The 23610-nt window shown below is 39.2% G+C and overlaps 3 protein-coding genes and 1 long non-coding RNA gene across 8 annotated transcripts in view; 2 read left to right on the top strand and 2 right to left on the bottom strand.

Annotated features, from left to right (window-relative positions):
- Positions 1 to 2574, top strand: part of LOC144066194 (cleavage and polyadenylation specificity factor subunit 7-like) — an 8466-nt gene extending 5892 nt beyond the window's left edge. The window contains exon 8 of one of the 2 annotated variants that reach the window (XM_077589564.1): positions 1369 to 2574. In XM_077589564.1, coding sequence (XP_077445690.1) covers positions 1369 to 1543 — 175 coding nt within the window. In that variant the 3' untranslated portion in view covers positions 1544 to 2574. Of the gene's footprint in view, positions 1298 to 1368 lie in introns of those variants that run through there. The other variant, XM_077589574.1, reaches the window with a different exon arrangement.
- Positions 2575 to 2760: 186 nt separating this feature from the next.
- polr2l (RNA polymerase II, I and III subunit L) lies at positions 2761 to 4955 on the bottom strand. 2 transcript variants are annotated; one of them, XM_077589597.1, is made up of 3 exons: positions 4817 to 4955; positions 4314 to 4419; positions 2761 to 2997 (listed from the first exon to the last, which is right to left on the bottom strand). In XM_077589597.1, the coding sequence occupies exons 2-3, from the start codon at positions 4406 to 4408 to the stop codon at positions 2889 to 2891; spliced, it is 204 nt and encodes a 67-aa protein (XP_077445723.1). In that variant the 5' UTR covers positions 4409 to 4419; positions 4817 to 4955; the 3' UTR covers positions 2761 to 2888. The 2 variants fall into 2 exon arrangements, with proteins under 2 accessions (XP_077445723.1, XP_077445730.1); XM_077589604.1 differs by having other exon boundaries at positions 4803 to 4940.
- Positions 4956 to 6277: 1322 nt separating this feature from the next.
- LOC144091217 (uncharacterized) lies at positions 6278 to 8800 on the bottom strand. The gene is made up of 2 exons (XR_013305650.1): positions 8627 to 8800; positions 6278 to 7968 (listed from the first exon to the last, which is right to left on the bottom strand). It is a non-coding gene; the product is annotated as an uncharacterized LOC144091217 (long non-coding RNA).
- Positions 8801 to 9798: 998 nt separating this feature from the next.
- The window catches only part of dagla (diacylglycerol lipase, alpha), a 37603-nt gene continuing 23791 nt past the window's right edge, over positions 9799 to 23610 (top strand). Inside the window, exons 1-2 of one of the 3 annotated variants that reach the window (XM_077623361.1) lie at positions 9799 to 10184; positions 10373 to 10482. The gene's annotated coding sequence lies outside the window, so the exon portion shown is untranslated. Of the gene's footprint in view, positions 10185 to 10324; positions 10483 to 23610 lie in introns of all 3 variants that reach the window. The other 2 variants (XM_077623353.1, XM_077623372.1) reach the window with 2 other exon arrangements.

Below are 23610 nucleotides of genomic sequence, written 5' to 3'. Positions count from 1 at the left end.
CCGCCTCACTACAACACTTGTAATAAGATTTCATCAAAAGATAAATGCTAACTAACATATGTTCCTATAAGCTGGATTCATAGACCAAGACCCTTTGCAATTAATAGACACCGGGACATAGTAATTATAATTAACACAGCCAAAAGAGATTCCATTTTTAACATGAGCATATATCTTCTGACTTCTGTCTTTCCTCATCACTGTGTAATGTGTTGGTCTCGTAGAACTCAATGCTATGTGTGTGTATATTGCTTCAAGAAAGTCACGCAAGTCACTTAGTACAAAAATACAACAGAAATGTGAATGTTCTTTTCTTCCCTGCAAATCTGATTTGCAATAACATTCATATCTATTTAATATGGTAACTATCAATATTTAATTCATGTTTGGGCAACGCCCGATGCCAGCAGGATGCAATTAGGCCAGATGTTTTTTTTTAAATGGTTGTCATAACTCATCTGCACTGTGCCACTAATTAACAAAAATAATTTGAATTGTCATTCTTGCCAGGTAGTAACTGACCAGTCTTAAAACCTTTTCAGCGATAGTGGTTACTACAGTGGACAGCTATTTGGAAGTTGTCACTTAAGACCTTGAAGGCTTTTTGAAGCAAGTGACTATTTTTGGTATATTAATTATTAAAAATACATTTATATATAACAGGTAGAGATGAATTTGTAAAATTAAAATCAATCAAAACTTAAATAAATGCTGGTTACCTCCCCAAGTAGCACTCAAGCTTTTTTTTCTCCATAGTATTTATAACTCATTGCAAGCTATTTATTGATGGTGATAGACATTCAATCCATTTTGAATAGGAAGACTGACTGTGCTCTCCCGTGTTCAGGTGACGGTGTTAGACGTCCAATCCATTTTGAATGGAAGGGGCAAATAAACAAATGTTCGTTCGCACCCCCCTAATCAGAATGGATTTGATATGTAACACCATCAATGGCAGCCAATAAGTGCTGAATAATTTGTGAATGAAAGGGTTCAAAATCAAGTCAATTAAAACTCTAGTTTACATGCAAGCAGACTGAGACCACTTGCTTAAATGGTTTTGATGAACCAAGTGCAGAAGGCCTGATGATAGCATTAGCACTAATTAAGTACAAGCCCAACATGACAGCAGACTGTGGTGGGATTAGTGGTAGCAAAGTCAATCACCAACCTAGAGGTTGCGGACCCGATTCCCTGCTGCCAAGTATCTTTGTGCATGATACTAAACCACACATTGGTCCTGATGTTGTGTCCTCAGGAGGTAGTTTGGATACAATGTCAAAGCTCTTCAAGTACCTCCAAGTTAGAAAACTAAATCCATGTACAATTTACAGCATTAATTTATCAGTATCATTTGGTTTTCTTTAGGAGTAGCAGTCATTCTTCAGATCGCGAGCGGGAAAGGGATCGCCACAGAGAGGATTCGCCACGTTGGGAAAGTGCCGGAACATCAAGACGGCACAGAGAACGTTCTCGGAGTCTAGACAGGCGCAGGGAACGGTCACGGGACAGGCACAGGGATTACAGAGAGCGCTATCGTTGACTTGGCAAAGTTATACCAGACGTTCTTGTGATCCACTATCACACCATGGGACCACCATCAAAACCATATTGACTAACTTGTACACTCACCTGTACATTTACTGTGTGGGCTACTGATTTAGCCACCAGAACAATTTCTTTCTTTCTTTTTGTGTCATCATTGGGTCACTTGAAATCCCTGATTGCAACATGAAGTGAAAACCTCCAAGGAATAGCTTTGTATCATGCATTCAGAAATTATTTTGACCCCTTCAATTTTTACTTTTCATCTACATGCTTAAGTTGACTTTTTTTTTACCTACACCAGAAAACATTAAAAAAATATATTTGATTTTTTAAATTAAATTTAAAATTGAATGTCAATTATATTGCTCTTTTGCTTCAACTTAAAAATTCACTTTGGTCCATTCACCTACTGGTCATTTTTGACGTTTGTACCCCATTTAATTTTTAAAAACAATTATAGTTGGAAAGATTTGCCAGTTTGCATTACGGCTGTTGAAAACAAACTCTTTGGAGAAATTTTGCCCTTGTTTCCCATCTCCAAGTTCTGTCTATCACACATCTATTTGGGTATTCTCTGAAACGTTAAGGTGTAAAGCCTGAACCATGCCTTTTGAGAATCAAATTTATCGCAAGATGGCTCGAACGTGTAAGATTTTGAGGAAAACATTGTAGAGCATACTGTTGAAACAGATTTAAAGGATATGTAGTACCTTAGCTTACTCTTATTCTTTAACATGTTGAACTGTTTTCCCTTTTCTTTAGTTCATGATTCTTATTTTCTTTTAGACTAATGTTGAAATGTGCAAAGGAGCCTTTTGTTTGTACACCACATTGTAAAAAAAAAAAAATGAAAAATGTATTTGCAGACATTTGTTAGTTGGACTTCAAACTGTTTCAAGGAAATACTGTGTGTGCACACGTGTATTATAGTCATTAAGATTAGAATACTTGCATGGGCGAGATGCATTCAAATGTATTTAACACAGTGTCACTGTTGTCTTTTGTAATATAAAACAATCTCTCAAATATCTGTGTGTGTTATTGGCAGGCTTGTAAGATTTCCTCAACTTTTTTAGTGGCCGGTATCCAATGCAAATGTACAAATATAGATTATGAGAATGTACATAATTGTGGATGAATATTTGCCCTGTCGGTCAGTTAAGGGTTTCCCTGGTGTTAGTTTGCAAAGGAAAAGGTACAACTTAGAAAAAATGCTGTGACATTAAACAAGTTTATTTAAAAAAAAAAAAGTATTGTGGTCAAAACAAGATTGCTTTCTTTTTACATAATTCAAAGGAAGCCTAGCAAAGTCCCAGTTGAGTGAAGGGTGCCATTTGGAACTACTTTTCCAGAGGGGCATAATTCAAAAGCTTTTCAATAAGATCCACATGAGACAGGAGCATCCTTCGACAGCAGTATCTCTTCAGACCCAGGGCATCAAGTGCATCACTAAAATGAAAGAAACGGTTAGATTTCAAGACTGATTAAGTGCCTAAAATACAACTACAAGAATAGGCTGCACATATTTCCCTGTTCTGTTACTGAGTTCAGCTCATTCGTTGACTAATTCAAGACGGGCCAGTACAATCTTTATATTTAATAAATTTGAATAAAAATGTGGGCGACCCGGTGGGTGAGTGGTTACTGCGTCAGCCTCACAGTGGGGGTCCTGAATTCAAATTCAGGTCGGTCCACCTGTGTGGAGTTCGCATGTTCTCTCTGGGCTTGCATCGGTTTTCTCCGGGTACTCCAGTTTCCTCCCACATTCCAAACACATGCATGGTAGGCTGATTGGACACTAAATTGCCCCTAGGTATGAGTGCGAGTGTGAATGGTTGTTTGTTTCCTTGTGCCCTGCGATTGGCTGGCCACCAATTCAGGTTGTCCCCCACCTCTGGCCCGAAGTCAGCTGGGATAGGCTCCAGCACCCCCCGTGTCCCTAGTGAGGATAACGCGGTTCAGAAAATGAAAAAGATAAATACTGTTGTACCTCCACATACGAGCAGCAGCTACCTACAAGATGCTCGAGATGCGAGAAAAATTGCGAGCAAATAATTCGCTCTAGATACGAGAAAGCCAGGTGGCCATGATATGAGAGGCTGTTTATCAGTGTAGCACGTCTTTTTTTGCCACATCTCTTTCGTGTATAACAGATATCTATGAGCACTGAACGATTTCTTCACACGAGTTTCTCCTACACATGGACCAGAAAAAGCACAACGCGCATGTGCGAGCAAAAAGGGCTTTCTAGGTAATGAAGTATACTCGTGCACACAACACTGATAGCCAATGGCACCCTTTCTCACAATAAAACTTCATTACCCACAATCAATACGCGGGTAGGCTGAGCTGTTGTATTTCCTGTTATTCCTTCCTTAGCCTGTTAGCTCCCGCAATCGCTCATTCAAGACTACTTTTCGTTGGCAAGTAGTCGTGCGTTATCCTATTGTGAGGACAGTTGTGTGCATCATTTTCGGAATATTTTGAAGGGAATACAACAGCAAACAGCCCATCGATAGCGAATGTGAGGGTGGAGGCGTGGCAAACAGCTAACCCGGAAAACGAAGGTTAAAAAAAAAAAAAAATAGAATTCAGTTTTGTGTAAAGTTACATTAAACGTATGTTTGAGTGTGTCAGTATATATTAATCCAAGTTAATTTAAATTTGTTTGTTCCGTTACGAGTGCGTTATCGTGGAACGAATTAAGCTCGTATGTAGAGGTACCACTGTAAATAAAAATGTCAAAAATATGCTTTTTTTCTTACCCTTCAGTGTACTCAGCCTGGAGCAGGCCAAGGTACATCTCCCACTTGTTGCCCACAATCTTTCCACACGTGAAACACCGTACTGGAATGATCATTTTTAAAATACCTAGAGAAAGACACATACAGCTAAATTCAAAACATCATAGATGACTACAGGTTTGCATTATAAACTCGACACATGGCTGGTTGAATCCTATTTCACGTGTCCTGACATCGAGTATAAAGCTTGTGTAAGACCGTATCGAATAAATAACTATTGGTTAATTTACTTCTATTTATTGTTGCCACATAGTTATTGTTTTTATCTGTTCTATATATAAGACTTTATTCGGAGAAGTCCTTGTTATGATGTTAGTCCGTTTTAGCAACATGCTAACAACAAATCCCTTTGATTTAGCCACGATGTTAAGCACTAGCAGTTAGCTGACTTATTTTCTGTCTGTAAGCATGCAAACAATTTCAAAAGAACATTTACAAGCATCAACAAACCGTAATTAACTCACCCCCAGTGACTCGGTTGCAGAAAGCCCAAGAAAGTCAAATACTGACCAGAAATAAAATGTATTACGTTTTATACGTCTTTTTTTCATTAGAGGAAGTGTCTTCGTCTATTTTGCTTCTTCTTCTGGCGTTTAATAGCGCGTTGCAAACGTTAATGGTTCTTTAGCGCCACAAAGTGATATGCCAGGATTACTACATAGGCTTACAAGCTACAAAACGGTTACTATATATTAATACATAAACAAAAATAACGAAAACATTCATACACAGCTTAGAGAAAAGATAATTATGAATGAGTTAATACAGTATGTATATTCATACAGTAGCTCAATATAATACATGCCAATTTACTGTACACTAAAAATGTATACAGGTACTAAATAAATTGCATAACATATTTTCTGTAACACTATGCCAACATTATCATATTAATATCATAAGTATATAACTAGCAGAAACGCATTATTTATGTTTACATTTATTATTGACCACGAGGCGGGCTTACTATTGTTTCAGAATTTCAAATATAATCAATCAAATCAAGTCAAAAGCCTTTATTGTCATCATACACAGCTGCGTATAACAAAATTGGTGGTGCTACTCGACAAAGTGCGTTTTACCAGTAAGAAAAAAACCTAAATAGTAATATAAAAGTATAAAAAGTCACATCCCGGCTAGGTAAATTCTAAAATATTGCACAATCTAAGATATTGCACAATGTTATTGCACACCCCGAAGTTATTGCACAGAAGGGATTGTGTGTCGTGCTAACGCAAGTTCAGAGTCCTGATGGCTGTGGCAAAAAAACTGTCCTTAAGTCTATTTGTCCATGCTTTGTGAGACCTGTAGCGTCTGCCAGAGGGCAGCAGCTGGAACAGGTTGTGACCAGGGTGGTATTGGTCCCTGACAATGTTCCTGGCTCTGCTGAGGTAGCGAAGGCTGGCAATGTCATCCAGTGAGGGCAGAGAGCAGCCGATGATCTTCTGGGCAGTGTTGATCACTCTTTGCATGGCCTTTCTGTCTGCTGCCGTGCTTCCAGCGTACCACACTGTAATGCAGTATGCCAGGATGCTCTCCACAGTGGCTCTTTAGAAGGTTACCAGAAGCTTAGTGTCCAAGTTGTTCCTCCTGAGTACCCTCAGGAAATGGAAATCGTTTCTGGGCCTTCTTCACCACTGCCGTGGTGTTGGTAGACCAGGAGAGCTTGTTCGTGACGTGGACCCCCAGGAATTTGAAGGTCTGGACCCTGTCTACACATACTCCATTTATGAGGAGTGGGGCCAGATCTGTGCTGCGTTTGCGAAAGTCCAGGATTATTTCTTTAGTTTTCGTGGTGTTTTGTGTGAGATTGTTCACCAAACACCACGAAGACAGTTTGTTGACCTCATCTAATTTATCTAATCCAATTTCATCTAATTTGCATTAACTTCAGACATTCATAGAAAACAACCAGCCGTTGTGAGTTGGTTCACTGCCTTTAATATCGGTTGCGTCACAACCATATTCTTTGTATATATTAGGGGAGTGTATAACATAAGATCTTTTCATATATAAAAAAATATATCATCACCATGATTATCATTACCGTCGCCAATAAATACATACAGTACTTTCTATCATCACTGCTAACATCATTTTCATTTCACTAAACATCACTTGACCATTACTAGTTTATTACATCCATTATTTATGTGAAATAACTTGCTACAGCACAAGGTAATGTGCCAACTGAGGGATCCTATCTGAATTATTGCATTCATACGCTGCTATTATTAAGTCAATAAATGAAGAGTGTTTTTGGTATTTTGATTTGTACAATTGATGTCAGTTCTAGTTTTCTATTGTGTTGTCTGGATGTGTTGTGGCTGTAAAACGTGTTGATGTGCAAACACAACATTAGTAATGATAAAAATATTGCAAACATGTTTACTAGCAACCAGAGAAAAATAATGTTCCGGATGCTTAGACAATGTTGGGAGTACATACAATGGTGAAATGCATGCTGAGATGAAGTGATTGCTTGACTAATCCACCTCCATTACATTAGCGCTCTAAATGTATAGTACCAATGTATACTTAGTTATTAATAAGGTAGTGAAATCAAGGGTTGTCCTTGGCGGAATACAGAAGGAGAAAAGCACGGTGTAATGAAGCTTGATACAACTGCAGGCATTGAACTTGATACCAGACCACTAATGACTTCTCAGTCGGTCTATAAGTAAAAAAATAAAAATACGATAAGAAGAGAACATATAGATGCGGAACGTTTGAAGATGTTGGGTTAAGACATTATAGGTAATTGATTTGTAACATAATTTGAAAGAAACAGAAAAATAATTGCCATTCTACATGATAACCTTCCAACTTTAAGCCTCAGTACGCTAAATCTCTTAGTCATTTGTCAAATGATCATACTATAATACTACATTTGTCCATATCTGCTTTTTAAAGTGTAAAATAAAGTAAAAATAAATCCTAGAATCTGCAATGATTGTATAATTATTCTACACTTTCAGAGTAAGATTTTCTGGGGCTCTTTGCAAACAAAATATATTGGCTTTTAGTCAACATTTGAGCAAACAAGATAAAGCTGATTTTAAAGCCACTTCAGAGCCATTGATCTTGTATGCTCACTACTGTGGAGGCTTAAATTTTTAATTTAAAAAAATCATGAATATATCATTTAAATATTATACATTTGCTTTCTTAAAGGACAAAACACAACTTTTCATCTGTTCAATATAACATGTGACTTTTTGTGAACCAATTTTACATTGGGTTAATTCTTTGAGATTAAGATTTTAATTTCTCCTCGCCAGTAGCAAGGCCCCCAGCAAAATGGCTCCAACTGCAATTACAGCACCACCGATGAGGAAAGGTTTAAGGTGCTCCAGAGAGTCTGTGCAGCTGCCCGCAGCCCCATCACCTGCGTCACAACCTTCTGCCGACCCATCCTGGGGGGGAGGGATCTCTGGCTCAGGAGTTGCAGGGGCAGGCTCTGCTTTGCGGGGGGCCGCCGCTGGCTCCTTTTTCTCAGCTTTTGATGACCCTTTGGGCGCAGGAGCAGCCTTGGCCTTGGCTTCCATGGATTCGTACGTGGAAGTGTGGACTATTTGGAAGGAGCCTTGATAAAGGTCAGCTCTATGCTGCTTCACTAAGGGAAAAATAGAAAGCAGAAAAGTAGATAAACTTTCCAATTTGGGCCCAGACCCGTTGAATGAGACGTTTTCGACATGAAAAAGCCTTTAACTCCCTATCTCTGGATAGCATTAGCAGCCCTGCGACAGAGGAGGCTTAAATATGACCTTGAAAAACTATCCCTTGGTTATTGCACCATAAAACTGAATAGATTGTTGGTATTTTGGTCAAGCAGATGTGACATAATAATCTCGTGGGGAATACACGTATCGACTGCCTCCTTTTCATTTTCAAAATCATAGCAACCAAGATAACTAGCATGGTTTGTGATAGCAATTATTGATGCATAGCCAGGTATTTTTTTCTGGCTGCATATTTATTCCAGTTTGATGACATCAAACTAAGATGCGATGTAGATATCTGCGTTTCTTATGTGTCAAACTCCATGAGTCATAAGGCCTATCAATGGAGGACAAGATGGAGGAGGAAAATATATGCAGTACAGTACGTGATTACTGGGGGGCTCGATGAAAGTTAAAGAGAACCCTTTGAACAAACGGCAAAATGTCTGAAAATGAAAGATGCGTGCACTTATCAATGCTGATGGGAGGCATTCTAACACGAATAAATGATAAATGCTGGTGTCTATTAACTGACCAAATTGACGCACTTACCTCTCTTGCAGTTTGCCAGCAATTAAGAAGATAATGAACGATGGGAGGACCACTGCAGTCGCGAATGTCACGATGCCCTTAATATAAAAATGTGATAGAACGCAGAGATGGAGGGCACCGAAAGGAAGAGGGAGGAGAATGGAAGAAAAACTGGGATGTACCATCTGGAGCGGAGAAAGGGGGGAGGGTCTTTGATTTGTGCTTTGTGATTTGCTCGAGGTAAAAAAAAATAAAAAGTCATTTTTTTTCTTCTGAATACATTAGTTGTTAATTCAGTCAAAAAAGCACCAATGTTTACCTCCTAGAATATATATTCGCATCCAGAGTTATTTATTATGCATATACGATCATTTAAATAATAGTTGAGTCCAATTTTATAATAATATCAGTGTTGATATTGGTCATTTAGATGTAAAAACAAAAGACGTAAAAATAATTATTTCATTAAAAGTGTATTGTAAAATTTTAGCAAAACAGAAAAGTTAAATTGAATTGTCCGCACAGACTAATGCTGCTTTAACAAGAATGTGTAATTTTAAACATTTGTTTGATGGAAATGGGTTTCACTTTGGCATTTTGGTTATTTGACTGCAGTTCACAATGTAATGATAACAACGTTTATTTTATTTCTTTTTATTCACTGTCTAGTAGATTTTGTCACCAAAGTTCTGTGCTATTTTCTTTTTAATTGTATGTACGTATATTGTAATTGGACATGTTTGTTCCATGCCGTCATCCTCCTAAAATAATTAACGAGGTCATTGCTAGAAAGATGATTGTAATTGTTAGGATTTATTAAAAAACAAAAACAATAAACAAATTGTATAGCTTTTTGTGTTTCTTGTCCACACATTTTACGAAAGAAACGATGTTTTTACTGGGTGATTTGTCAAAAATCCACGCCCAGTGTACGTCGCACCGGAGAAGAGCAAGGTGCCAAGATGATTCTGGGTTTGCTTTCTTTTTGCCAGTGGGAACCCTGTTTCAATAAATATTGTGCAGCAAAGATAACCTCTGGTTTGCTTCAAAATCAATGCTATTCAAGATTTATTTTACTTATGACGCAGAAGTCCATACAAACGCTACCATTACGATGCTTTCTGGGCGTGAAGTGAACGCTCTTGACATGGAATCATCTCGCCCAAGCTGTGTGATCTTTGGCGCAGTAGCGGACTTCTTGATATTCACAAACCACCAGTGGCGCTCTTTCTCCGCAATATCTCCCGAGTTCCTTCCGTTTAACAACCCAGTCAGGTATGCGCAATCAATAAGCGGTACGCGGTACGCGTAGCGAAAGGCGGAAGGGGGGGTTTGTCTTCGCACGCCATTCACTGAAGATATGTACCGGGGGGTGGGTCCGTTTCTCGTGGAATGCTGCCTCTGTGGTGCCTGCCGCAGTTGCTGGGCTTCGGGAGTTGTCCGACGGCGATCGGGGGCGCAGACACGCCACTGACTACAACGTGACACGGGTGGGTTCATCCTTTGCCAAGGTCTCGTTCCGTGGATTTCATCTCAGCCATCCCCAAATGAGCTGGAGGAGCATGAAAAGGGCTCCACGGTGAGGAAGAGCCGCCACGGTTTAAGACGCGTTGCTTTCGATCACAGAAGATTGAGGACAGGCGCGGATTCGCGTGATTATTTAACGCTTCCAATTCCATTAATTCGCCAGCTGTAATGACAGCTGATCACTTGTCGTAGAACCTTTCGGTGAGGCGTTCACGGACTTGGCCCCCGCGCATCTTTCAGCCGGCGTCGGGGAGACCGAGTCGGACGAGGGGCGTCTCCAATCAAGGGGGATATGAGCGAGGAAGCGGAACCGATGCAGTGGTTTGTGACACGGCAGCGTCAAAATACAGGTGAGAAGCAGCGTCCACTCGCCGAACGCATCGGTTCTGTCTGCACCCTCCAGGGTTTTAGAGTTAGACGCCACACCTTCAAATATGTCTTTTTGGCGTTGATTTGAGGCCACAACAGACCTAGCTAGGCCCAAAGGATGCTTTTATTGACTGCAACGCACGCGTGTTTGTTGGATACAAGTACCGCGAGACTATAACATTTACTATAGCAATTATTTTAAAACGAGTTGAAAATGACAAAGTGTGGGGAATCTGAAACCTCTCTCCACTTTTATTGTCCTTCTAAATAAGACAACAATATTAGTTTAGACCAGGGTAGGGAACCTATGGCTTGGGAGCCATACGTGGCTCTTTTGTTGGGTGCTTATGGCTCTCCTCTAACCTGTGAGGTAAGATATGGAAACCACTGTTTAGAGTGCTGAGTCCCGAACGCACCAATAGCACTACCTCAACGTCGCTTTCAATATTTTTATTTTCATTACTCTTCTTCATGCATACTCCCATTGATACTCCTTGATTAGCAACAGCGCGACCATGTTCTCGAAATAATTCAGAGACTTTTTGTAGGAGGCCCAGTGGAGCGAGTGGTTAGCGCGTCGGCCTCACAGCACTGTGGTCCTGGGTTCAAATCCAGGTCACGTCCATCTGTGTGGAGTTTGCATGTTCTCCCCGAGCCGGCGTGGGTTTCCTCCGGGTGCTCCGGTTTCCTCCCTCATTCCAAAAACATTTATGGGTGTGTGTGCATGGTTGTCCGTCTCCTTGTGCCCTACAATTGGCTGGCTGACCACTGATTCAGGGTGTCCCCCGGAGTCAGTAGGCTCCAGCACCCCCCACGACCTCAATGAGGATAAAGCGGTTCAGAAGATGAGATGAGAGACTTTTTGTACTTTAAATGTTGTGAAATTAATAAAAAGGCTACACATTTTTAGGCATTTTTACTTTTACATTTTGAGTATGGCTCTCAAGGAATAACATTTGAAAAAATGAGTTGTTTATGGCTCTCTCTGTCAAAAAGCTTATCTGATCTCTGATTTAGACGGTGCAAAGACATTTGGGGATCATGAGGGACACTTGTGAAAGGTGGCACACATTAACACAGGAAAGATTGTGGGCTTTTACTCATTGTGTTTGCAATTAACACATTCAGATCATTGGCCAATTATAGTTTTATATTTTGAGATGTTTGTTTTACAAGCTTCTTTCATAATACTAGAAGAGGTAATACCTACTTGAATGTCTCTCACCTCATTTTCTGAACCGCTTTATCCTAATTAAGGTTGCAGGGGGTGATGGAGCTTTTCCCAGCCGACTCTGGGCCAGAGACGGGCGGGGGACACCCTGAATCGGTAGCCAGCTGATCGCAGGGCACAAGGAGACGGACAACCATACACACTCACACCCATAACTAGGGGCAATTTAGAGTGTCCAATCAGCCTACCAAGCATGCTTTTCGAATGTGGGAGGAAACCGGAATAACCAGAGGAAACCCACACAGGCCCAGGGAGAACATGCAAACTCCACACAGGTGGACCGACCAGGACTTGAACCCAGGACCCCAGAGCTGTGAGGCCGACCCGCTAACCACTCGCCCCACTGGGCCACCCCCTACTTGAATGTGTACACACGTAATAGTTTGTCAGCACATATATGATACATCCCAAATAATGAAGTTAATCATGCATCATAATAGAATTTCATAATACACATTCCCACAAAACTGGGGTTTTCAAGGTTCAGCACCACCCAGATTAACCATGTTAATTTAAAGTCCATCAAATGCACATGAAAAATAATGAACCAAGAGGACAATAAAAATAGTAAACCTAATAATAAAACAAAAAATAAATTTCAGCATCACAGTGACCACATCATTTTGAGAACCATTTCAACTAATGACAGAGTATAGTAGGCTACTAGCCTATTGTAGCATATCATTATAATCTGCAGCTACCCCCTGTTGAGTCCTTAACATATCTTCTATACAGCAAGGAAAAAAAGAATGGCATTTTTAAAGACAGCCTCAAGCTACTGCGGTACAACAGTTTACAACTTAATTCACACATTGGGATATATTTTTGTTCTGTCAAAATATGAACCAGAGTAAGCCAGCACCCAGAGAAATGGCATGTTATAAAAAAATTTGGGTAGTTTGTAAAAGTGTTTTCTTCAAATTTCCCTTGGATTTTCGGTCCATTCACCAGCGCTACGAAGAATTATGTAAAAAGGGCTACCAAATTTCATATTTTTTTGTGGCACTGCCATGAAAATTGAGTCTATTGAGCACATTGTATTGTTTGTTAGAATCGAGTCAGAACCTCTTTTCTTGCAAGATGAAGTCTGGGAAATGTTAAAAAAAAAAAAAAATGGAAAAAAACAGCCAGCAGGATCAGACATTGGCCACTGCATCAGTCTGGCTCCTCTGGTTGTGTAAGTGTTGCATTGGGGTTCTGGCCCATAGACTGATGAAGGGAATGTGTACAACACAATTACCTCAACATTGGGCTTCATGAACGCGAAGAAAAAGATGGTGTCTGTCATGGCAGCACCCTAAAGCAAACTTTAAATAGGATTACAGAAATTCTATGGGTGACGGCATTCGCATTAGGTACCGTTTATACTGTCATTTCTACCTAGAGATCTTTGACATTGGCATTTGCCAGTTCATTTAAGAGTATAAACAAAATGTGTCAAGTTTCGGAAATATGTAATTTTTTTGTCTCAGTTCTCTGTTTAATCTCATTTTAATACTCCACTTATGTTTTTATGATCTCTTGTTACCTCTTTCAAGTTACAATATTATATTTTTCCACTCAAATTACTGATGTTTAGAGCGTACACTCAATTGTTGGTAAAGTAATGAACATTATACCCAGAATGCATTTGCAACATGCAATTGTATACCCTACAAAGTAAATATGGTAGTTAAAATAAAGCCATTTATACAGAACATTTCATTTACATAAATAGTTTAAACATGATTAGACGTCTGATGACTATCTGAATGATGTACTTTATAGACTGTTGGAACAACCTCTCTATGTTAGGGACAAGTCCATAATGCTCAAGCTAGTGAAAAAGCTTTGCAATATATTTCTCTGCTCAAACCATGCCCAGATACTGGTTTACCCCTGAACTTTGCATGTTCTCCCCAGGGTTGCGTGGGTTTCCTCTGGGTACTCCGGTTTCCTCCCACATTCCAAAAACATGCATGGTAGGCTGATTGGACACTAAATTGCCCCTAGGTATGGGTGTGTGTGTGCATGGTTGTCCGTCTCCTTGTGCCCTGCGATCGGTTGGCCACCAATTCAGGGTGTCCTCCGCCTCTGGCCGGGAGTCAGCTGGGATAGGCTCCAGCACCCCCCGCAACCCTAATGAGGCTTAAAGCGGTTCAGAAAAATGAGACACATATTCTGTGGCATACTTTGATGCTATTGAAATGCTATTTTAACCAATAAAAAACATGCATACGGACTGTAAAACATAGCAGTGCTCTCTGCTTCATCCCTTAAGATTATCCCTTCTCGTATCTCTTGAATCTTGTAACTCGCACTCTCTTCTGCTGGTATTGGTTTGTCTGAAATGTTAAGTGGCATGTTTTTACTGCAACTAAGTCAACATTTAAATACATGAACATGGAATAGATATGCAAAATTTTTCTATTTAATAAATCAATGGAGTGGTTAGGTTTGATCAAAGAGGCCAAAGAACAAAATGCATGGAGGATTTATTGTGCATTTACTGATAAGATTGTCAGTCCAATGACGTTTTCAAGTTAAAGTTGAATCTTCTATTTGTCTACTGATATTGTAGAAAAGGAATTGTAGCTTCTGGTCTAACTGTAGCAGTAAGCACTTCTGCTGTTACAGTCATAGAAGTCTGACATATACATACAACATAAAATATTGCACTTTTTTTCTTTTTTTTAAACAGTAAAACCTTCACTAGTTTGTACGTACGTATACATGTTAACAGTGTGTGTGGATATATATATATATATATATATATATATATATATATATATATATATATATATCCACACACAGCTTTTACAGTGCCACTAGTCTCCATTTAAAAAAAAAAAAAAAAATTGGGTTGTCTTTGTTTCTTCTTAGTGACTGTTTAACTAGCCTTATTATTATTATTAATATTATTATTAGTAGTAGTAGTAGTAATTGTATTATTATTATACTCTTTTTAAAGTACCGTAAATTGTATGAAAACATTCCTCTATTGTATATAAATAGGGTGTTTCTATATCACGCATTGTCACTTGCTACAGGGGGTCTAAAAAATACACCCAACTGTAAATTTAGATTCCTTTGGGATTGTTTGTGTCTTAAAGGCAATCCAATAATTTAATAAATTAATGTACCTTATATCTTATTGATTTTATTGCATAGCTAAGTTTTGAATATTAGACCTTTGTCATAGTGCACAGTTTGAGTCATAGAATATCAAAAGACCACAGCTCAATGATGCCGCCTGATAGCGTAGAGCAGTGCTCCCCAAACTATTCCAGAAAGGGCTGGAGTGAGTGCGGGTTTTCGTTCCAACCTGTAAGAGGAAACCTTTCCACCGATCTGGTATCTTAGAAGTGCAATCAGTGGATTGCAGTCAGGTGCTTGTTTTTTCAGCAGAAACCTCATTGGTTAAACTGTTTGTGTTGGATCGGTTGGTACAAAAACCATACCTGTCAACCTCTGCCGATAACTGCCCTTATAAATGATTATTGATTCCCCTTACAACCCCCCCCAAAACCTTACAAACACCGTACGAGTCGTACAGTGTTTGTAAGTTTTTTGGGGGGTTTGTAAGGGGAATCAATAATCATTTATAAGGGCAGTTATCGGCAGAGGTTGACAGGTATGAAAAACCTACACCTACAGCGGCCCTCGAGGACTGGTTTGGAGACATCTGGTGTAGAGGTTCACTGGCCTGACTTCGGTGTGGGCTGGCGCCGGTTCGATTCCTGCTGGTGGCTGTATGATTGAGTGTGTATGGTCGTTTTTCTCTCTGTGTGCCCTACGGCTGACTGGCGACCAGTCTAGAGTGTAGTCTGTCTTTCGCTCGATGTCACCTGGGATAGGCTTCGGCAGCCCCCACAATCCTTATGAGGGTGTGCGGTGCGGAGGGGGCTTGGCGGCTGAGTGGTTAGCGCATCTCCTGTGTGGAGTTTGCATGTTCTCCCCGGGCTTGCGTGGATTGTCTCCGGGTACTCCGGTTTCGTACCACATCCCCAAAATATGCAGGGTAAGCTTGTTGAAACCTAGGTATGATTGTGAGTGTGAATGGTTGTTTGTCTCCTTGTGCCCTGCGATTGGCTGCCCAACAATTTAGGGTCTGGTGCCTGTAGTTAGTTGGGATATGCTACAGCACCCCCGCGACCCTTATGAGGATAAGCAGTTCAGAAAATGAATGAATGGGGAAAAAACAGGTCCATGATACGAGCTGTGCTTAAGTGTTGTTCTGGGCATGTGTTTGACATCACACTGCCCAGGGGGCCTGTAAGGTATTGGTGTTGTGGTTTTTGGAGCCAAGTCAGCATTCTCTCCTTTTTAAATGAAATTATTTTGAACATAATTAGGTTTGTATATGTTTTTGAGTTTTGATGCATATTTTGTGCAGACAAGTTGGCACCTGGCATTTGCGCTCGTCACTGGAAAACATCCTTATATACAAAAAGGCACACTGATACATCAGCTGAAACATGAGAAAATGGAGAGGAAGGAGGTGAAAAGGATTGAGTAGGAGGTGGTGGGAGAAAAAGATAGAGGAAGAGGCAGAGGGAGAGTGGGAGTGAGTGGCACATGGCTTTCAATCTAAAAAAAGATGAGCGGTGGTAAACCAAAACCAAAATCTGGCTTTGTTAGATAAGGCAGAGCAAGGCGAGAAGAGAAAATGAAGGTTTCCTCTACGCCGAAAATGGTGCAGATGCACTAGCTTGTTTCCATGCTCACAAATGTCCTCTAAAATATGAATAGTGAATGAGTGTGTGCGTAGGAAGGAGAGAGCATTAGGAAAGGGAAGATTGCAGGATGGGAGGGAGAACTGAGAAGGTTGGGTTTTGTTTGGATGGACAGCATGCTGGTGTTTTGTGATGGGTTGTGGAGAGACTGGCGGATTAGAAACAGCCGGGAAATCTGTAAATGTGACTCAATCTGAAGGGAAGCAGTGCAATTCTCTGCTAAGCAAAGATGAGAGTGAATATAGAGGAGATAGCCACTTGAACTGTTCACCATTATAACAGATCACCATCTCCTCACCACTCAAGATAGGCCCCATTTTCATACTTTACAAAACGCAGCAATGTGGATTTTCATGCCAACATAGAGAAGCGAATGCAGCACGTCTTGGAATTTGGCAGGGCACCTTGTGCCAAGAAACACATACTGAGGTGTGTCTTTGCAGACATGCTAGGTGCAAGTGACAGTTTCATGGATGAGTCCCCTTTACTACTTTCTCAAAGAAAGGGTTCTAAGTATCCTCACAGCATAGACCGTTGGTCTAATGTAATAGTAGTGAGCCTGGTTCTGAGGCTCAGATAAACAGATGTGCAACTCGGCAGACATGTCAGATGGATGTCATAACTATTTCATGCAAAAATATCTCCAAAACTGAACTGAACTAAAATGCCATATATTAGGTAATCATTTTCACAGAAAGGGTTGCGAATTGTCAGTTTATCATATTTTAATTGTGCACAATTTGTGTAATTACTCTTTTCCCAATTGGCAGCATTCTTCAAATATCCTATTCAAGGTGTTTTACAGGGACGGTGGTTGCCTTTACACAATGTATTTATTTATTTATTAACTTACTTATTACCTATCTATTTGTGTCTAAAATCCCTTTACTGTATCTGCATTCTCACCCTCTTGCTACTGTGACAATGAAATTTCCCGAATACGGGATGAATAAAGTTATCCAAAAGTTATCGAATCCAATCCAAATGTTATGGATTTCCTCCCTAGCCAATTTAACATGCTTGCAGTTCGACATAAATGTACTATGTGCGTTTCCACCTCCTGGATGATCAAAACATTTTACTTTTGCGCAACATCCTGACCTCATTCCAAGGTGCACTGAGGCATACATCCACTAAATTACCCAAGGATGATGTCAAACACACCATAGCATGTTGTAACCTGGTTTTGGTATAACTACGGTTGATCATCTGATATAACTACAGTTGATCATCTGATATAACTATGGTTGATCATCTGGTATAACTACGGTTGATCATCTGATAATCTCTAACTAGGGGTGTCCCGATTGCAGATTTTTGCATGTGAATCAAGAGGATTTTTAGTGGGGGAAAAATAGTTATGCAAGATACCTATGGATTATTTTAATTTCTAAAGAAAATAAGACAATGTGGTAAATTGAGCTCTAGATTCTGATTTTATTGACTTTTATATTGTCACTGCATTTTCTCTTTGTTCTGCAAATTTGTTTCCTTAGTGTGAATAAAAAATTCATAAAAATGACTGGCAGCTAATTTGATCCTCTGAAAATGATGTGATTGGACCTGATTTCCAATCACATGACTGGATCTGGGATCTGTAGTTCTAACATAGTCGATTGTAACACAGCACAGTATGTACCCATTATAGAACTTTTAAATACCTTTCATGGTTAGCAAGTGGTTAGTCCGTCAGCCTCACACCTCTGGGATTCTGGGTTCAAATCCAGGTCGGTCCACCTGTGTGGAGTTTGCATGTTCTCCCCGGGCCTGCGTGGGTTTCCTCCGGGTACTCTGGTTTCCTCCCACATTCCAAAAAAACATGCATGGTAGGCTGATTGGGCACGCTAAATTGCCCCTAGGTATGAGTGTGAACGTGAATGGTTGTCTGTCTCCTTGTGCCCTGCGATCGGCTGGCCAACGATTCAGGGCATCCCCCGGCTCTTCCCCGCAGTCAGCTGGGATAGGCTCCAGCACCCCCCACAACCCCAATGAGGATAAAGCGTTTCAGAAAATGAGATGAGATAGTCAAACTTGGTGAGACAACAAAGTTGTTTGCTTGTAGTTTAAGATTAAAAACATTTTCCTATGCAAGAAAAGCCAGCAGTCTGCATATTATTTGTTATAGTGGAACAGTAGCAAGATCATATGTCACGTTGACTTGGTATTTACTCTATGTATGTACTCTTTTTACGGTCTGTTAAGAGCAAGACAAACAGAGTGTTTTCTTTTGCCTCAGTTACAGTGCTTACAAAGTAGGAGCCTAAGAAGCCTTTGTGCCTCCACTTGGCTTGTTGCGAAGTGACGGGAGGGAGGGAGCTAGGGAAGGGTGGCACCAGCTGCAAGTCATCCAAGATCAACCTACTGTGTCTCCTGGCCTGCACTCTTGTTACTATCATATGGATTATCAGATGTGGCTCCAGTTTGCTATGTGATATGTTTAAATTCAAGAGTTTTTTTATTGTGCATTTATCTTATGGGCAATTGTAACGTTTGATAAATGTCCACAATTTAATTTTGCAACTAATGCATACCCTTGCCTTTTGTTTCATTGTAAATGTCAAAGACAAAGCTATAATGACTGAGTAGGAGCCCTGTCATTGTTGTTACATCATTGTTGTTGGGTCACGTGGGTAGAGGTCAGGGCCTGGCACGTAGCCATACACTCACTGTGTCTCACAAAGGCTCTGCTCACGTGCAGAAATGTAAACGTCTCTTTACAAAATCTACATTTGCTGTTTTGCTTCAGAATGGATTCAGATGGCATACCTGTCAACCTCTGCCGATAACCGCCCTTATAAATGATTATGATTCCCCTTACAAACCCCCAAAAAACCTTACAAACACCGTACGACTCGTACGGTGTTTGTAAGGTTTTTTGGGGGTTTGTAAGGGGAATCATAATCATTTATAAGGGCAGTTATCGGCAGAGGTTGACGGGTATGAGATGGTGATGAGTCATACAGTACTGTTGGACAGAAAGTCAGTGAACTTCAGGTTTTAAGATGCTTTTTTTCCCTTTATTACCAGCCACAAGTAGCATTCAAATTGTGTAAATTGTGCAAGGAACAAAACTGTGCAAGAGGGGTATTAACAAAAAAAGGGTTCTCTTACAAAAAAAGGATTAATTAAAAGGGCTCTGTGATGCCCATTTTTTTGTTCGCATGGTTTTATGTGTCCTGCTAAAAAGACACTCTCTCAAGGTTATTAATTACACCCGCTACTTTGGGACTGCTGTGTCAGAATGACGTCCTCCTCTACTACCAGGTGATTCCTCCCTATTATATGCTTTCATGTCTCACTGTCATTGCCTACTTGGCCATGGAATTCACCCGGCAGATTGAGAGTTCCGTTAGAGGGGGCCCCGGTGATGCTCGCTAAGGAGGGGGAAAATGCAATTTCTGTCTTTTGAACCATCATGTCACTCACCTGTGTCCTATTTGCCAAGGGTGTTTCTGCCAGGAACACAAAGCCCCAGACAACATAGCTCACAGGATTATTAGGACGCACAACCCCTCCATCTTAAGGTGATGAGTCATGGGAGGGGAACACGTCTTCATTAAAAGTACACATATTTTTCCAGAGAATGCATCTGTTGATCTTTCCATTACAAGGAAACAACTACAAAAATGGGCCCAAACTCTCAGAAAATATCTGTAAAAGGCTTAGGCTTACTTGGGACACCGATCAGAGCGGAATAGTTGTGCTCCAGTACTACCACTACATTTTCGGCTTGTCCCATGAGGGATCACCATCGTGAATCCTTTTTTTTTTTCATCTCACCCTGTCCTTTGCATCCACCTCCCTTATATCAACCACTTCATGTCCTCCCCCACTACATCTATTTATACTCTCCTATCTTAAACTGTAGCCCTATTCCTTGACAGTTCCACCCTCAACATACTTCTACCAATATAGTCCCTATTTCTCCTCTGGATCTGCCCAAACCATCAAAGTCTGGTCTCTCTGGCCTTGTCTACAAAACATCTAACCTTCACTGTCCCGCTTATCAATTCATTACTAATCTTATCCACCCTAGTAACTCCTAAGGAGATCCTCAGCATCTTCATCTTCGCTACTTCCAGCACCGCCTCCTGTCTTTTCCTTAGTTACTGTCTCTGAAAAAACGGGAAATACTACACAGACGGATTGTGTTATTTTTCTTTTGTTTTGTTTCAAATAATGAGACAAGTTCTGTGTTTTTAAAAAAAAAGTACAAGTTGTAGCAGTTTGACTTGAAAATCTGTGTTTTTTTAATGAATATACTAGTGTTTGAGGTCCTTACACCCGGAGCGTTTTCATTTTTGACGTACTCAGGCATAAGATTAATTTCATATGCATGTGAGTCATAGAGAAGAATGATTGATTATCCTAGCATTAAGTATAATTGCATTTTACAAATTAACCTAATAGAATATCAAGCTCTACACTACTTTGCGGTCTCGTATAAAACTGTATTATGGATCAAAGCTCCAAACGTCATTTAAAATTGGATCTTTGTTATTGTATTTTCATTACATTATAATGTGTTTTGATAATTATGTTCACAGAGTACATATATGATAGTTAGTACATGTATGACCTAGACTATAACATCACATTTCACATCCACTTGTAGCACTTAAGTTTAAAATATTTAGTTTGGGTGGTTACTATTCATTATCCTAACACTGTACTGTGGAGCCAAGAAATATGACTTTCATTATCCTGATGTGTGAGTGGAGCAAGGGCATTGCGACATGGCGAGTGGCTAGTTGTTGATTAGTAGGGTGACACTGAAAGGAAAAAAGCCCCCATAAAGATGACGTAAAAAATGAATTCTTACTAAGAATCATGGAAGCAGTGTTTCAACACCAAGCTAATAAATTACACTTGCCTAGTAGAATAGTAAATTAATGTGTGTAATTGAACTGCCACCATTTACCAATTAATTTACCAATCAATCATTAAATTAATCGGTGACTACTTTCCATAGTTGATTAATCATTTACCCAAATATTGTCCAAACATAATTAATAATTGGGAAACCGTGTTAAAACTATTTCCCCCCCAAAAAACACGTTTCCTTTATGCCCATTTAAATAATAGGGCCATTTAATATTATATTATATCTATATCTATATATCTATATATATATATATATATATATACACACATGTGTATATATATAGAGAGATAGATAGATAGATATAGAGATATATAGATGTGTGTATGTGTATATATATATATGTATGTGTATATATGTATATGTATATATATGTATATATGTGTATATATATATATATATATATATGTGTGTATATATATGTATGTGTATGTATGTGTGTGTATATATATATATATATATATATATATATATATATATATATATATATATATATATATATATATATATACACACATACATACATACGTGTGTGTATGTATATATATATATGTGTGTATATATATGTATGTGTATATATATATATATATATATATATGTATATATATATATATATATATATATATATATATATATATATATATATATATATATATATGTATATATATGTATATATATGCAAGTAACCCTACTTCCGTGAAAGACCTGTAATGCAGGTTGACCATGGTTCAACTAAAATGCTGCTATCACTTTGTTGAAGCATGTTATGTGTTGCTCCATCACTTAAGGAATTTCCTCTACATTTTTTATTCCTGTAGCTGAATGATTGTCTTTTGTCCTACACTTTTATATCCTGTATGGTCTGTCTAGTTACAATTTCCTGTCTTTTCCAAGCATCATTAATCATAAGACAGGCTGGTCACTTGAAAATTTAATTAATCTGGATAAGCCATCTAAACAGTATGTGCTCTTAAATAATTTAGTAAATTAATGGTCCAAAACTGAGATGTTCATCATTCCAGTGTATCGCTATGATGTCATTGAAATGCACTTGAGAGCCCATGAGAGCAGTCAGCAGCCAAAAGATGCACATTAAAAACGGGCAACGATTTGGATAAAAAGAACCTTTATAGTATAATAAACCCAGGCTCTTCTGAGTTCCATACATACACTTCTATTTTGACAGGTACTTTCTACGTATTAAATCTGTAAACTGTTATTTCCAGATATATTAAATGTCTTTGTGGATTTTGTGCATTTCTCTCGAACACACTGGACGCCTTATGGCATTTTACCACTTACTTGGTGTGAAAGATCCAGCACGGATGTTGACATTGGTGACCTAGTTAGTGCCAGTGTGAACATATTTTGAAGTGCTGACGTAGCAGGATATTATGTCATAAATGGCAAGCTTATCCAAGATGAGATGTCATTGTCAACAACAACATGCAATTAAGGCGTAGTAAAGAGCAGTTTGAAAGCACCCTTAAACAATTCAGGTCTGTTTAGTTTTTATCTTAGCATCGTTTAGTGTCTACTCGTTTTTTGTCTGATGATATTTCCATGTCTTCTGCAGTATATGAACAGGAATCAAATTTTGTATTTTGAATAATGTTGCTCGTATGACTTTTGCTGAATAGTTAAATTCATGCTGTACACTTAAGTCCAGTCGTTGGTGATTATACTTACTTAACAAAAAGTGATCAAATACATACCATGACAGTATGATAGCACATTCCACATCATTAGGAAAGCACTCACCTTCACTTGAATCTTGTATAAGGTTTTTATCAATGATTATGTCAACGGGAGAATATGCATTTATAGGAGACGCTTCCACGTCTGTTAAGAGGAAATTATGGTATTTTTGTTTTATGAATCCCTGTTAACTGCAAAGGTGTTGGGAAAAAAATATTGCGACACACGGAGAAAAATAAAGTGTTTAGTTGGGAATCTCGTTTTTGTACATCCTATATTTATTGTTAAAACAAGGGACAATAGATTGGATGTTTTTATGGTGTTTGGACCAAGGAAATCTTTTAACAGTTCTACTAAAGTAGCTCACCATAAAGGATACAGCCTTGGTTTTCATTATAAGGCATGCATCAGCCTCTCTGTGGTTCCTTTCTTTCTTCCTCCTTTCTGCGGCTTTGAGTTTTCAGTTCATTTCATCCCGGAGGCAACTCCAATAAACGGTCTGCTGTGCTTTTCAGCAAAGAGATGACCAGGGTGATGTGAAGGAATTTTATTTTACAGGGTTTATGACCATTGTCAAAGCATG

The sequence above is a fragment of the Stigmatopora argus genome, chromosome 2 (assembly GCF_051989625.1).
Source record: "Stigmatopora argus isolate UIUO_Sarg chromosome 2, RoL_Sarg_1.0, whole genome shotgun sequence".
Lineage (NCBI taxonomy): Eukaryota > Metazoa > Chordata > Actinopteri > Syngnathiformes > Syngnathidae > Stigmatopora > Stigmatopora argus.
Note: the sequence above shows the minus strand (reverse complement) of the source record. Positions and strands in the feature narration are given on the sequence as shown.

Excerpts from the sequence above, each read along its gene's own strand:
- polr2l (XM_077589597.1), bottom strand. The coding sequence starts at position 4,408 with ATGATCATTCCAGTACGGTGTTTCACGTGTGGAAAGATTGTGGGCAAC. Across the intron at positions 2,998-4,313 it reads CAGGCTGAGTACACTGAAGG|TGATGCACTTGATGCCCTGG; the intron begins GTAAGAAAAAAA and ends CTTTCATTTTAG.